Source organism: Charadrius vociferus, unplaced genomic scaffold, assembly GCF_000708025.1.
Source record: "Charadrius vociferus isolate BGI_N301 unplaced genomic scaffold, ASM70802v2 scaffold581, whole genome shotgun sequence".
NCBI classification, from domain to species: Eukaryota; Metazoa; Chordata; class Aves; order Charadriiformes; family Charadriidae; genus Charadrius; species Charadrius vociferus.
The window spans coordinates 1324210-1339213 of record NW_009647024.1 but is presented as its reverse complement, the minus strand read 5'-3'; the positions used below and the strand labels follow the sequence as shown (position 1 = coordinate 1339213).

The 15004-nt window shown below is 39.3% G+C and overlaps 1 protein-coding gene across 1 annotated transcript in view; it reads right to left on the bottom strand.

The window, feature by feature from the left end:
• The window catches only part of LOC104295725 (regulator of G-protein signaling 7-binding protein-like), an 83998-nt gene that overhangs the window by 27752 nt on the left and 41242 nt on the right, over window positions 1–15004 (bottom strand). The window contains exon 2 of the mRNA XM_009895504.1: window positions 12392–12558. Within this exon, the coding sequence (XP_009893806.1) occupies window positions 12392–12558 (167 nt within the window). The remainder of the gene's footprint in view (window positions 1–12391; window positions 12559–15004) is intronic.

Below are 15004 nucleotides of genomic sequence, written 5' to 3'. Positions count from 1 at the left end.
CCATATTTCAAAACGAGAAAAACAGAGCAGATGTGAAGAGATGGTAAAATGAGAAGGAGTAAGGAACAATGTATTTGCATTTCATCAAAAGGATGACAAAACACTTTGGTCTAAGGTCTACTGAAACTAAAGGGAAAATGTTCTGTAAGCTTCACTGGGATTTGGATAAGAGCTGTATTGCATTAAAAATCACTGAAAAGATCCATATATTCTGACAATCCTTTTTTTTTTTTAACTTTAGTCAAACAATTTGACTATTAAAATTCTAAACTGGAAGGAAAACAGTCCACCAAGCAGATCTTCACTAGGTTGCTCAGAATAAAGTAATATATGGGACTCTGGGTGTAACAAATGCTTCCAGGGGTGCTTTCAACAGGTGATTCTTATGTCCTGGAGTGTTTTTTTAAAAACAAATATCCAAATACCTCCATATAAAAGTGTTCCAAGTGAAAAAGAACTTGTGGTACATTGTCAGTAGAAGTATGTCGCACAGATCAAATCTGTATGTGTAGTTAAGTTAAAAATCACAGCTGAGAGACTGTGAGAAAACTTGAATGTGTAAAAAAAAAAAAAGAGAGAGAGAGAAAAGAAATAGATTAGCTTCTTGAAATGTTTAAATTCATATATGAAGAAAGAAATTTTTAAAACCATCTGTTTATAAAATGTGTTCAGGAAGCAGTATTTTAGCATAAAGAACTTTGCTTTTTTTTCACTTTGGATTTTTGAATCCTGCCCTAGTCTCCACTCGACTTTGTGAACTGGTGTTACTTTTTTTCCCTCTTTGAGAAGCCTATTTCTGCTTGGGAAGCAAGGATGCCTCCACGGAGTCTTCCTTGGGCATCCAGTACCCTGCGTTAGCAGCTGCACAGACATAATACTCATTTCCACGTCTTGAACTATGGAAAATGAGTAGCATGGCTGTACATACATTGGGTAAATCTGCAGCTAAATTAAATGCCCAGACTTTGGGGCCCCTGGTGTTCTTCAACCTGCACGAAGGGACTGCTGCCTCAGCACACAGCCTCACATGGCTCAGCCTGTGTATAGGGCTATAATCGCAGTCGTCACGCTAACTCAAAAGTATCAATCTCTGTTTTGTCGGTGTTGGGGTTTTACGGAAGGGGGTGTAAATGCATATGGGTGGATAGATCTGCTTGACCACAGCAACAGCTCCAAAAGTAATGGAAATAATTGGAGGCTGCTGTATAAACAAGGCACTTTTAAATACTTCGCCAGTTAACCATCTGACATGCTGGCAGGGTTATGAACAGCACATTTGCAGTGATCTGTCTTGCCATGATAGACAGAGATACAAAATGTCAGCTTTTCTTTGCTCACCCAACAAACGCAAGCTTGTTTTCTTCCACCCCATAAATGCAAAGTTGTTTTCTTTTGCAGTGGGAAAGCAGTTTCTTCACCAACTTTGAGCACATAATTTAATATAATATGACAGTATTTGAATTCTTATGCCAAATTCCTATGCTTACAGGAAATGTTCATGCAGAAAGTATTCATGTGAAAGATAAGAATAGCAAGGTAAAAAATGGAACGTAAGAGAGAAAAGCAAGAACTACAGTGAATAATTGTTCATATACAAATAACTGAGCATATTATTAATCTTATAGGAAAAAATTATGTAGAAAATCTAAATGTAGATCTGCAAATGTATCCAGCAAAGAGGAAACAGTATTCAGAAACAGCCAGCACTTCAGTCTATGTTTAATTTTAAAACATTTAAACATCATTTAATTTATTTGATAGCACCGTAAGGATTCCTGATTAAAGAATGCTTAATTTAATGCTTTGTTCAGGTGAGACCTTAATGCCCAGACAATGGTTTCAAATATTTAATTGTTATGAAACAGAACTATACAGCAATTAGAAAGACTAGAACAGACTTTATACACCTTATAGTATAAATTCGGATTTGGTTGGAATCTTTACTGTGTAAAGCTGACAGATCTGAGATCTCCCTTGGCTGGAGACTGATCTTGCAAGTTACTGATAATGCTGTTGAGAGCAGTTATCCTTTACAGTTTGGTACTCGACATCTTAGTAGAGCAACCATCCATGCACCAAAGTTCACAACAAATATGAAGTCTTTTCTTAGATGATTCTGCATGAAAGTCTAGCACTTCAAGGGGCATGCTGGAACATCAGTCGTGAGAAGGATGTGCACTTAATTGCATGTCCTGTCCAATCAACTTAGCAACTGCACTGGCTGATTTCAGTATGGGGCACTGAATCAAAATGTTATTTCTCATCAGATATATGAACATATTGCTAAAATAGTCTAGATTTATAAGAACTTCAGAGAGAATCAGAAATAATTTTCTGGAAACAATATAACCAAAGCTATATGGAATGAAGGTAAGAAGAGTGTCCAATGCTAAAAATTGCAGCCATGTGGGACTTCTTAATCAAATGGTATTTAAGAAAATGATCAGGAAAGAAGCACTTAAAACTCATGACTAAACTCAGCTTTGGCCTCAGCTGTATTTCCGTAGAAATTGAGAGCAGAAAATTACTGAAATATGCTGGTGAGACAGATCTCAAAGCAGTAGGCCTAAATGGGACATGAAGGCGCTCTTCTTGACCGTCTTCATTATAGATCACTGCAACTGCAACTTTCAATCACATCTGTGAAGACAGGCATGAAGCTTCAGTATACTTTTTTTTTCAACAAATGTGTTTTTTGCAGAATTTTGCCAAGAAAGAAGTTTTCTCTCAGAATTACTGAAATAAAAAAATTGTTTTGGATTGGTCTAACAATTTTGAACCCATGTACGCTTCTGTGGTACCCTAATTTTTGTGGGCATAGGCTCATTAGCATGACATGAAAGATTCCTAATTAGCTGCACTTGCAAGTCTTTAAATACTTTTTAAAATTTAGTTCTAAATCCCTTTTTTAAGCACTATTTACAGATATAAATTAATACCACTCAGGAAGAGCTTATTGACTGATTCCACTTGTGACATGCCAAGATACATACAGGAGTTGCTATGCGCTGTTACATGTTAGGGCCTAAAATTCCAGCAAATTGACATTTAAAGTCATTTTTTAAGAAACAATTTAGGAAACCAATATGATAAAAATGTAACCTTCACATGCTTTATTTAGAAAATGCTATAGCAATAATAAAATATAATATTTGTATATTATGTCTTCCCTTGGAAGACTGAAATATGATGTAAAACCATTAAATAATATACACAGTATTTTTCAGAGATAATAAGTACTGGTACACCTATTTAATAAGTGATTCACTTAAAATATCAGTAAGAGGTTGAACAAAAGATTTTCAAGATGTTTCCTAAAACATAAATAATTTTCAAAGCATTCATTATTCTTGTTAATCTTGTTTATTACAGTAATACCACAGATCTAAAGGCAAGTGGATTCCAGTGGGCTTGCTGTAAGTACACTCAGGGTCCTGCCCTGAAGACTTTCGAGATAGTTAATATGACATCAGCAAAATTGATATTAATTTCATTACTGTTTGGAGACGGGGTATGAAATTAAAAAAGAGCAAGAAGCAGAAACACTGAAAAAAAGGAATGACAAGGAAGAAGAGGTTATGAGAAAATATGGAGTGAAGCAAAGGTAACAGCAACTGCCAAAAAAAGAGTCAAAACTTAAGTTTTGTAGGCTTTTCAATATCCCCACAGTCCCAGTTTCGATACGTGTACCTAACAGCTGGATCCTCTGGCTGATTACTTCCTAAGAAAATTGCTTTCATAGAAGAAGTCTGAAAAGCTTTTTACATCCAACAGTGATAACAGGTACCCTGCAGGAAGGACAAAACGGGGCAAGAGAAGGGCATGAAGTTAGAGAACGCTTGCAGAAACACTGAATTGCCTGAACAAGGTCAGCTCTGATACTGCAGCATTTCTAAAGGGACCCCGCCAATATATTTCAGTCCCCAAACCTCTCTGGCTACATATGTTGTTTTCCTTCACTTCAATTTCTGATGTAAAAGGTTTATGTAGCTCAAAATAGGAGTGTAAAACAGCGTGGTTATTTCAACCATTGCTACAGATAAAGAGGCTTACCTATGGCTGGAATACGCCATTATTCCTGAGTTAGATTTAGAGGAACAACCCCCCTGCAATGTAACTATAGTGGAATGCTGCTCGTGCACAGAAGAAGAGCGTTCCAGTGAAGGACAGCAACACCTTACTTTTTGGTATACTCTTCCAGGTTGGCATTTGGGAACCAGAATGGAGTGTTGGATGCAGAAGGCATGTCAAAAGGGAAGCCAAACCACCCCAGAATGTAGAGTTCACCAGGCTGAAGACGCAGAATGCTGAAGAATACTCAGCATTTATGCGAGTTCTGAATCTCTGCTCCCCTACATCTTTATGTGTTTTACTGCTTAAAACACGGAAAAAATCATGGGAGCATGGACTAGAATACAAATTCTCCTTGCTACCAAGGAACTTCTTTAACAGTCTTCAACGTTTATCCTGCACTGGCACTGCTTGAAACCAAAGCACAGTGCAGACCTCTACACCATTTTGCTCCCTTGTGCATGATACTCTGCCCACGGGGTCAGACGATGGCAATGAGCCTCCTCCTTCCCCACAGCCACCTTACAGGTTCAGGTCACGTCACAGATGAACAGCTGCGTTGCTCTGTGCCTGCCAGGGAGAATATGGCTATTCGTGGTGATCCCTGAGCATGGGGCAGAGTCTCCGGCTGCTGGGCTGGGACACAGCTTCTCTTCTGTTAGGGGACCCTTCCTGTAAGAGGCAGGTTTACCCATCTGGCTTACCCAGCATGTGCAGTCCTTGAGTGTCTTGGCAGCGGCAATGCTGCACCGGGAGGTGCTGTGAATGTGCTAGCTGAGAATGAGATGGAAGAAAACAGCAAATAAGTGACTGAAAAAGATGATGTCTGTCCTACTTTTAGCTTCCACAGACTGTAGTCAGGACATTTTCCCAGGAGTGAGGTGCAACAGGTCTAGAAATTAAGTTGATGCACCTTCGGCTTTGGTTTAAAAGAAGGTGGCAGATGCCACCGTGTTTTGTAAGAAGTCCAATATTGTAAGTGTGTGTTAGGCTCTGAGGATGCTCTGACAGCGCCCATGGGATCAAGCTCATCAGAGCCTGGACAAGCAAGAATGCCTCACTTCTGCCTGCTGGTCAGGTTTACCATTACGCAAGGTGGTAAGCTCTACTGCTTTGTAAGAACTAAGTTACACTCTGTCACTGCTGCTGTAGAACTTTCAGGCTTTTCAGAATTGCTGTTTTAGACATAGAGAAATATATGCTAAATTCACTTTTAGGTATGTTTGCCCTTTACTAAATCCGGCCTCCAGTTATGAAAGACAGATCTATAAAGGGAGATATTAATACCTTGTATCTTCAAGTCCCAGCTGCCTATTAGAGCACAGCCCCAAAGACAAAGGTACAAAGGAAAAGTGAGTCTGTAGAGGTTAGCTATTTTGAGAACTCTAGCTTTAGTAAGTAACCTTGTTTTCTCCTCTCTTATTTGCTTTTTGAATTCACCTATTAGAACTTGAGGTGTCTGTTTTAAAATGACTTCTTTTTCAACTTGCAACTTAAATTGAGTCAACAGATTTTACTCTCAGCAACAGGACCCACCTTAACTCAATTCCACAGAAAATGGTCTTAGATTTTCGGTGTCCCTTTGCATCATTTTAGATGCACATGGCTTGTATAATTAGAGAAATTTTTGCAAAGGAATCTAGTAAGAACGATGTATGTGCATCTTACCCTCTTGAGAAAGGAGTAAGCTATCTTATACTTAACTGCACTATTGTGCACTAGTTTGTCCATAAAGAATATGTTCACAATATATCCATATCTGAGCTTACTTCCCAAACCAAAATATCCATATCTGAGCTTACTTCCCAAAACATTCCTAGGCAGACCAACTCCCATTAGTCAAAAGTCTGGAGTCACTCCATGATTGAGAAATCAGTGAAGATATTCCCAACCAAGTAGAACAAACGCAGTCACAATTTGCCCCTAGAATTTGATATGCTCAAAATCACAGGAAAATTGTAAGCCTTTAAGAGAGTTACAGTGAATGTTCATGGAAGCTGAATGTAAAGGTTGAAGGAAAACGAGACTTTATATGATAAGAATGCTCAGTAATGAACTTGCTCCAGATCCTGAAAGCTCTTCTTTGGAGGGAGAAAAAGATCTCCCTGACTTCCCTCATTTTGGACAGTCTCAGTTAAGTCAGAAAGACAACTTGCCGAGTGAGGTACTATTCAATGGTTGCAAGACCTGTGGGATCTGGCCTGCCAGATTGGAACAACTTACTAAGATGATTTTAGTATATGCCTGGGAGTGCAAATGGAAAGTTTTCTACTTCCAGCAGTTTTCAGAAGTGAAGAATCTCAACATTTTGTACTCACTTAATAGGATTTTGAAGGTCAGAGTCTTAAGGTCTTACTGTTATAAATATCTGCAATACTTTGGCAAAAAACCCCATATGAATTCAGGGAGTATTATGCTGTTGGTGTTATCATAAATAACAGCACTGATTCTTGCAGTGAATATTGAATGCTTTGTTTTCTCACATGTCATCACATTATTTTTAATATTTAATTATACTCTCATCAGGCCACACTCTGGTTATCACGGTGCAACCTCTGTGAAACACTTCACTTACTCTTAACTTTCATGTGGCTGTTGCAACAATGCTAACTGTAGCTGCGGTAGCATACAGGGGCAGTGCCTGCAATTCAGAACCCCAGGGATCAACATTAATATCACTCTCCCCACCTCTGATGCATATGCTCACAGAAGTGCAACGGCAGGGATTGAAAAGACACTCGGGGAGAGCAGAGATCTCCATACATGCTGCTTGATTGGTATTTAGCTTGGGCAGAGCTCTAGTTTGTTGCTCTATCTGCTTGGTTTTGATTCATGATTATAAAAATTCTTCCCTGTTGAGCTAAGTGTTGCTACGTTTTGTTTCTGCTCAGCTATACTGCCTGCCAGCAGTGCTGCATCGAACATCTGAAGTTAAACAGTTCAAATGGTTTCCGTTATGTCTGTCTTAATGCAGCTTTCATTAAGGTACAAGCCTGAAGTCTCCTTTTCTCTTAATTTGTAACATATTTTGGACCACTTTTTTGTTTGCTTGTGTGCTTTAGAAAGCAGATAATCATTTTAAAGTGTCATAATTTGGGAAAAATTCAGACAGTTGGAGGAAAAATTTGGAGCATAATTGGGTGTCCATAGAATATTTTAACACAACCTTAGGAACTGATCTAATATTAATTAGGTTTGAGAAATTACCCTCTGTTGCTTATTGGAAACAACAGAAATCTACCGTAGATTGCGAAGGAATACAGAAGTAGAAATTACCCAAAACTGCATACTTAAAGCAACAGTATGGTAACATTTTTGTGCACTGCAATAAAGATGGGAATGCAATCAGGATGTGATTTTTAGGTCTACTTCCTTAACTTTTCTTGAACTCAGAACACTAAAAACTGTTTTATAAATGTAACAGATGCATCTCAGTGTCAAATACGGAAACTTTATATTGGAATTTTCCCGATGAGAAGATTTACAGTGGCTTTTGTCACAGGCCGGAAGGGTCATGTGGAACTAACCTAGTCCAACCCTCCTGCTCAAAGCAATGTCAGCTAGAGCAGGGTACTGAGGACCATGTCCAGCTGAGTTCTGAGTATCTCCAAGGATGGTGAATCCACAACCTCTCAGGGCACCCGTTCCAATATTCTACCAACCTTCCAGCAAAAACCAGGTTTTAGAAATGTTTAAATCAAATTTTCAGTATTTCAATTTGTGCCTGCTGTCCTATCACTGGATACCACTGGGAATAGGCTGGCTTTACACTATCCCATCAGGTATTTTTTATACACATTGATAAGTTTACCTCCCAAGCCTTCTCTTCTCCTAGCTAAACAACCCCAGTTCTGTCAGCCTCTCCTTGTATGTCAGATGTTGCATGCTCTTAATCATCTTCATGGCCACCGATGAGACCTGCTGCGGTATGTCCCTTTCTCTTTCCTACTAGGGTGCCCAGAACTGGACACAGTATATGGCTTCAACAGCACTGAGTCGAAGGGAAGGATCAACTCCCTCAACCTGTTGCCAACACTTCCTAATGAAGCGCAGGAGGCTGTTGGCACTCTTTGCCACAAGGGCACAGCGCTGGCTCGTGTTCGACCTGGTGTTCACCAGAACACCCCAGGCCCTTTTCCACAAAGCTGCTTTCCAGGTGGTTGGCCTCCAGCCTGTACGGGTTTATTCCTCCTTAGATTCAGGATGTTGCAACACCAATCTGAACAACAGAGGACAACCACTTTCAAAGCCATGTTCACACAGATGTACATTGCCATGCACCCCGGGGCTCCTCACACAGTTTCATTTCATGCAAAAAAAAGCCACTGTCAACATATATATCAGACTGTCGCAGAGACACTGCCAGTTCTGGTTTCAGCGTGCCAAGTACGCACAGAAGTACTTGCATTATGTAAGCATATCAAGTGCCTGAGAATATGAAAGGGACATTTACAAAAGTGCGTACACAGTTGTGCAGACCGGTATCTTAAAATACAGTTCTGAGTTATCTTTCTATTTATATCCCAGACTTAGTGTACTTCACCTATAAAGCTGGCTCTGTTTGATGATGTCTAAAATATCAGCAGCCTTTACCATCCCATAAAGCAGACCAAAACAGAGGTTTGCACTTTTTTTCCCCATGTTCCTATAGTTACAAGTATTTTTCCTTTCTTTTCTTTTGGAAAAAAAAGTCACCCTGACTCATTTTCTTGCTGCTTTATTTTCTCCAGTTTTGACCACAACATCTGGTACTGCAAGACTGCACAATATAATTAATTTGAGATATTTAATTTCTGATAAATTAATAGAGCAGAAAATGTAATGAAAGGGCCAAACCTTACTCACTTTCTTCATTAGACAGTTCATTAAAAATCACTAAGAATTTTTTGTACAAGTGTGATAAGTAGGAATTAACCCAAAGTCCTGAGAAAACCAACACTGAAAGAAGAGTTCACTTTGACTTGCATTCCTAAAAGATCATCAACTAGGATATTGAAATTTAAATTATTTTTATTTCTAATCTTTATTGCCTGAAAGCCATGATAGTGTTGGTAAACTCAGGCACGCATCCTCTTTTTGATAAAATTTCACCTGTTTCTACAAGAAAAATACACAAAAGAGTTACGAAGATGGATGTAACAGCTATGAGGCCCTATTAAGTTGGAGACTGAATTTGAAGTTTCCTTTCTCAATAATCTTTTTTTGTTTTGGTTTTTTTTTTTTTGTAAACTACTCTGTCACATTTTTAATCACATCACAGTCTAAAGACGTCATTATTCATCCTCAGCATTTTCTGAGTAAAAGACCTTTCTATTTAGACAAATCCTGAAATTTCCTGTGAGAACACATATTTGTCAGACACAAATTGTTCAGAGGCAGTCTGTGGCTCAGGAAACCCCTACACTACTGAATGCTGGGTAGTGGCAAGTATCGTTCTATGCACAGTCTGGTTTTTATATACTTTTTTGTGAACGATCTGCTACAGGCAGCTGTCAGACTCGAGCTAGATGGGAAGATATTGTTTAACCCAGTGCAGACTTCATAAGGTTTTATGTTTCCTTGATGCTTCCTTACCTTTGTCGCCACCTCCTTTGGGTTTTTTTCTCTCAGTTTTTAAAATATAAGTGTGGCTTTCCCTTCTTACATCTCCCTTGCTGAATCTCCTTTTGTTGGCATATCAGTGTACGCTTTTTCTACAGCTACACCTGCAATCTTCTCTTCTTGTTCATATTACACCACTGTCCTACTCTGATGTCCACCTACTATTCCAGAACTGATATGCCCATGATCAAAGTTTTTTCCTCCTCATGACTTCAATCCCGTTCAGTTCCTAATGCGTTATCTCCACCTCAGAATTTCTTTCCCACAATTCCCAAATTTTCATCCAGAGCTGCCTTTCTCAGCACTAGTGGTGTTTGTTCTTGTTTCTTGTTTCTTCCCTTCCAAGTCTTTGCACCTTTCCTCTTTGTTACCTTCCCTAGTCTTGCAGAAGAGGTGAGTTAGGAAGGGAAACAGGTGCCTTTTCTAGCTCCCTCCATCAGTAGTGCATTTAAGAGTCTCAAATCCTGGTGTATTCAAACAAGAAGCATAAAATGAAGCTGTCTGCTAATTTTCCGAAGAAGACATCTGCAGAAACAAGATTAATGAACCTAATGTTGTCCTAGACAGTGATGACTACTTCTGAAAGAAAGAGTGCCCTGCAACAGCTCAGGTCACTTGGAGACTAAGTGCATATTACTGATGACCTTAACTAATAGAATGCTGGTATGTAATGAAATTTTGTAGTCTAGTAACATAATTAGCTAATTGCTATTATTCTCTCGGGGTGGGAAAGAAATAGGCTTTCTTTAATAAGCTTTGGAAAACAGAATTGGTTGTGTAACTCCAAAGTTTGCACAGTGCAGTACTGTGCATTTTGAACTAAAGCAGTGAATTAAAAGAGCCTTTGTCCCATCTGCTGACAACCAGTGGTTTCTGCGCAATACGCTACCCTCCTGACTATTTAATAATGAGGATGATTTAATACATTCCTGTCCCTAAGTATTTTTATTCCTGATACTTTTTCTTCCTACCAAATTAGGTTCCCGTTCCAGATCCTCTGCCATATGCACTACATCACTCTTTCTGCTGAATTCAAAACTGAACCTCTAAGACTATTTATTACTCCTCTCCTTCTATTTCTTTTCTACACTGAATCCTTGCTGCACCTTCATCTCCCATCTTTCCTCACAGATATACCAGACAAGTTAAGTTGGCTCATATGGCTTTCCTCAGCCGTAGGAGGGTGGGGATGTGAAACACATCTTGTAAACTGTCTGTCAAACCAAACAAGTAATTTCCAGAGGGTTTCTAACACCCATCAGTTGTTATGAATATCACATTACTATCATAGTTATTTAAAACAGTTTTAGATTAGCTAAATGTCAGTCTTGCAGCAACTGAACAACCTTCAGGACATCTTTGTGTATATGACAGACTCCCAACTGTGAAATGATTACTTAAAAAACCCTCCATACTTCTAAATGAGCACGTATAGATTGTTTCCTTTATGACAAAAAAAAAAAAAGGATAAAAAAATCCAAGTTAGGTTCTGCTATTCAGATGTACTATTTTCATTTGTGTTAGTCTCTCTTTTGAGTCTGAAAGTGGACAAGATCATTTTCTCTACTGTTTGCTTCAACATTTTCAGTGCACAGGTTAAAAAGAACTGTATGTTTTGGTTGGTTGGTTGGTTTTTCTTAAATTCTCACAGACTTTAGTAACTTAAGAGCACATATTTTGTTTGAGGAACAAATCAGAGGTCACAATATCAACTCAAGAGTCTTTGCACAGAATCACATCTGAAAATGTTGACAGTTCTGAAATGACCATCCAGCGTTGTCTTCTGTTTACTTTGTTAGCGTGGTCTTATATATAAACCTGTGGCAGAATTCTCATATAGATTAAAGTGATGAAAGAACTTCAACAGGGATTAGGCAGAGCTGCAAAGAAAGTTTTTTTTCCCACAGTACACAATGGTTTACAGCGGATAAGGCAAGGGCAGAGAGTTCTGACAAAGTGCAGTCAGAGAGACACAGCTCAGGAGGTACATGTGCCTGTCACCACACTGTGAAGAACACACAAATAGACTCTGTGTAAGCAGCAAGAATTCCCATTTTGTAAGACACAGCTGCTTATGCTGGTTTATCTTGTACTGAGGCATAGTCTCAAGTATGTGATGATATATTCTGTCACCATGGAAAGGAACATATATAATGTAATATCAAAGAGTAAATGAAAACACTACATGCTGGCATATTCATTTCAACATGAATAAGGATTTAAAAACATGCAGAATGTAAACACAAGTTTTCACAATAGTATATGTACTCTCCCCCCCCCTTACATAATTTTCACCTAATTATTTTTTCATCTAATTTTTTTAAGTCTTTAGTTGAGCTAAGCCAGTTGTCTCTAACTATTCAATTAGGGATACCCAATGAAGGACTGGGAAGAAAGCTACCGCTGTTTCACCCTCGAAAGGCAAGGATTCTCCCTTGGTCTTTTTAAGTCGTCTAGTGATATGGCGTAAAATCCTGTTCATCTTACATAAAAGCATCCAGAGATATCAGCAGGATACCATCTTGGTAAGGGGACCAGGATTTGACCCAAAATTTCACTATCATAAGAATATGTGCATTCTGTAGAATTTGTGGTCATACATCTCTATGCCTAAAACAGAAACATGAGTTAACGCTTTTGCTGAAAGTTTCCATAATGAAGTACTTAGCAAAGACATGCATATGAGTACAGCTTTAATTAAACGTAAGTAGACTCCTACCCAGAAATTGCTGCTAGTTTTTGATGAGCCTGATAGGCCATCTCACATCCTTGGGTTCGAGTTTTGTGCATTTCCACATGCAGAGATGAACAGGTGACTGAGACATCCCCAATGGAAATGACCAGCTCCCGGTACAGAGCCACCTGGGTATTGAACTCCTGGACGAGCTGAAAAACAAAGAGGGTTCACTTACGTGAGATGTTTAACTACACTGATAAAAACAACTGAGTTTTTAAAAAACACACCTAATTCCACGGCATACAGGATCAAGTGCCCAAGATTTAGTCAATGACTACAGCCTCTGTGGCAGCTGCCTCTTCTGTGAGCTATAGATGTTCATTTGCAGGGAAGTAGTGTTTCTGCTTTTAATCTCTGAAAGTGTTTGAGTTATTAGTCTTAAATATTAAGCAGACAAAAAAAACCCCAGCTGTACTACTGGTAGCATGAGGTTATTTTTCGCTATCATAAAGGACAAAAATATCTCCAGAAATGATTGCCTTTGCTCCTCCTGCTTCCTGATTAACAGCACATTTAGGGATTGGAATGTAGCATTTGCTTTGACACTGGCTATTTTGCTAATTTATTTTGTAATGATTTCTGTTCTGTCACTGGCCTCTAACCCAGATTTCAGACTTAAAACTGATCTGAAGTTATTGGCTGAGAACATGTACCACATAGGTACTTTCCAGTTAGGATTCTAGAAAGCACTTTTTTCAATGTGTGTGTGTGGGAAACAAACAAAGTAGTAAATAAACACTTCAACCTTTACAGAAATCCAATATCCAGCAGATACACATGGATGCTATTGGATAAACAGGTAACTTTTGCAGCGATGGAAAGATCATTACAGTTTAGTTCCACTGATCACGCATGTGGGATTATATTTTAAGGAAACGAAGCATTTTCTGTCTTTTGAACGAAAGCACATCAGACCATTTGCTTCACATGGTGGCGGGGGTGGAAGGCAGGGAGCAATAGAACAGAGTATTTATTTATCTGTGTTTTGCTAATTTGACCTCAATTTCCAAACTACATATAAACAGACAAGAGTAACTGCTCATTATTCTGCAGCCATCATCACCACCAGGAGTTCAACATATCCCAACATACAAGCATGCTAAAAAACTGGATTCTACCATATCTGTCAAATTTTAAAGTCAAGCCCTCGAATTCTCATACTCAGAAAAGAAATGAATCGCTTCTCCTGCAGTATTACATTCTGCCTCTCCGTGCACTCCACTGTAATTACTGTGGATAACCGAGAACTAGTATGGGGAACCATTTTTTGGCCATGCTTTCTTAAATTTCATCGTAAGAGTAGCAAACAGGTTTCTCTGCTTCTGGAGTAGAAGAACAATCCAAGTACGTTACAGTCCATGTGCACCCACCCACCGCCAAAGCCCAAACAAAACCAAAAGCACACACTAAACAAAGCCCCAGGCACAGTATTTGCTAAACCTGGCTTCAACGTTCTCATCCTGTAGCTTAAGACACGGCATGGAGAGGAAAAAAAAAAAAAAGATTGTACTACGCTGTGTGATAGCGTAATTACTGTGCATGAAGAAAAAGAGAAAAGCGTCTCATCCTGCAATAGGTAACTGTTTGCACCAGACACATTTTGCCAGTGCTCACCTGACATCCCCTGTCTAAACAGAGGACATGCTCAGCCACCTCCATTGGCAAGGAAAACAAAACCACACTGATACTGCAGCATCGAGACAGAGAACAAGAAAAAAACCCACCGGTTTTATCTTCTGAATCTTACTGCATCTTGACAACCCATCTGTAAAGCATATTTTATTCCTAATCAGTGAATTCCACAAAGCTAGCACTTCTGTTTAACGAACCACATTATGCTGTCAGGAATGAGAAAAAAAGGCAGGACCCAGTGGGATCCACTTGTTGGGTATATTTATAGAGCTACTTTGGCAGCTTTTGTTCCTCAGTGCACTGGGAGTTGCTCCCGATTTTGAAGTATCAGAGTGGATATCTGCCAGCGCAATTTGCAGTTTTAGAGGAAACAAACTGCCAGAATCCAAGCAGAACAGAACTAGCAGGTACATTTCCAATGCTACTGGGCTGAGCTTTAGCAAGATCCAGATTTTTCAAGTAAAGTGGCAGCAACTTCATTTGTTTTCTATTTCTGTCATTGGTTAGCGGAGCAATTTTGAGGCCCAGTGTCCAGCTGACTGTAGCTCAAGGAGTCAGATATGGGGTACATGGTGCTGGTTTGGAGGCAAGTGTCAGGATCCAAACATTTTGAACATGAATGGAGAGAAATGTCATTACCATACTGTGACAGTCCAAAAATAACACGGATGCTTGATATGAGGTTTTACAATTGCAACCAGCTAACTCTGGGGAGGCTGGAAACAGGCACCACGTATGAATTCCAGGGCCTCAAATTCTGAGTCCCGTTTTGGAAGGATTTTGGGGCTGGAGGGTGGCAGCTGCACAAGACAGCAAGCAGAGAGTGCAGTGATGCAGTGGGGGCAACTATTCACCGACTCGTGCTTCAGTGAGCGCAAGTCCGGGGACAGATTTGGCCAGATCTAGCAAAAAAAAAAAAAACAAAACCCAAAACAAACCACCAACTTCAGCGCCTCGGCGCCG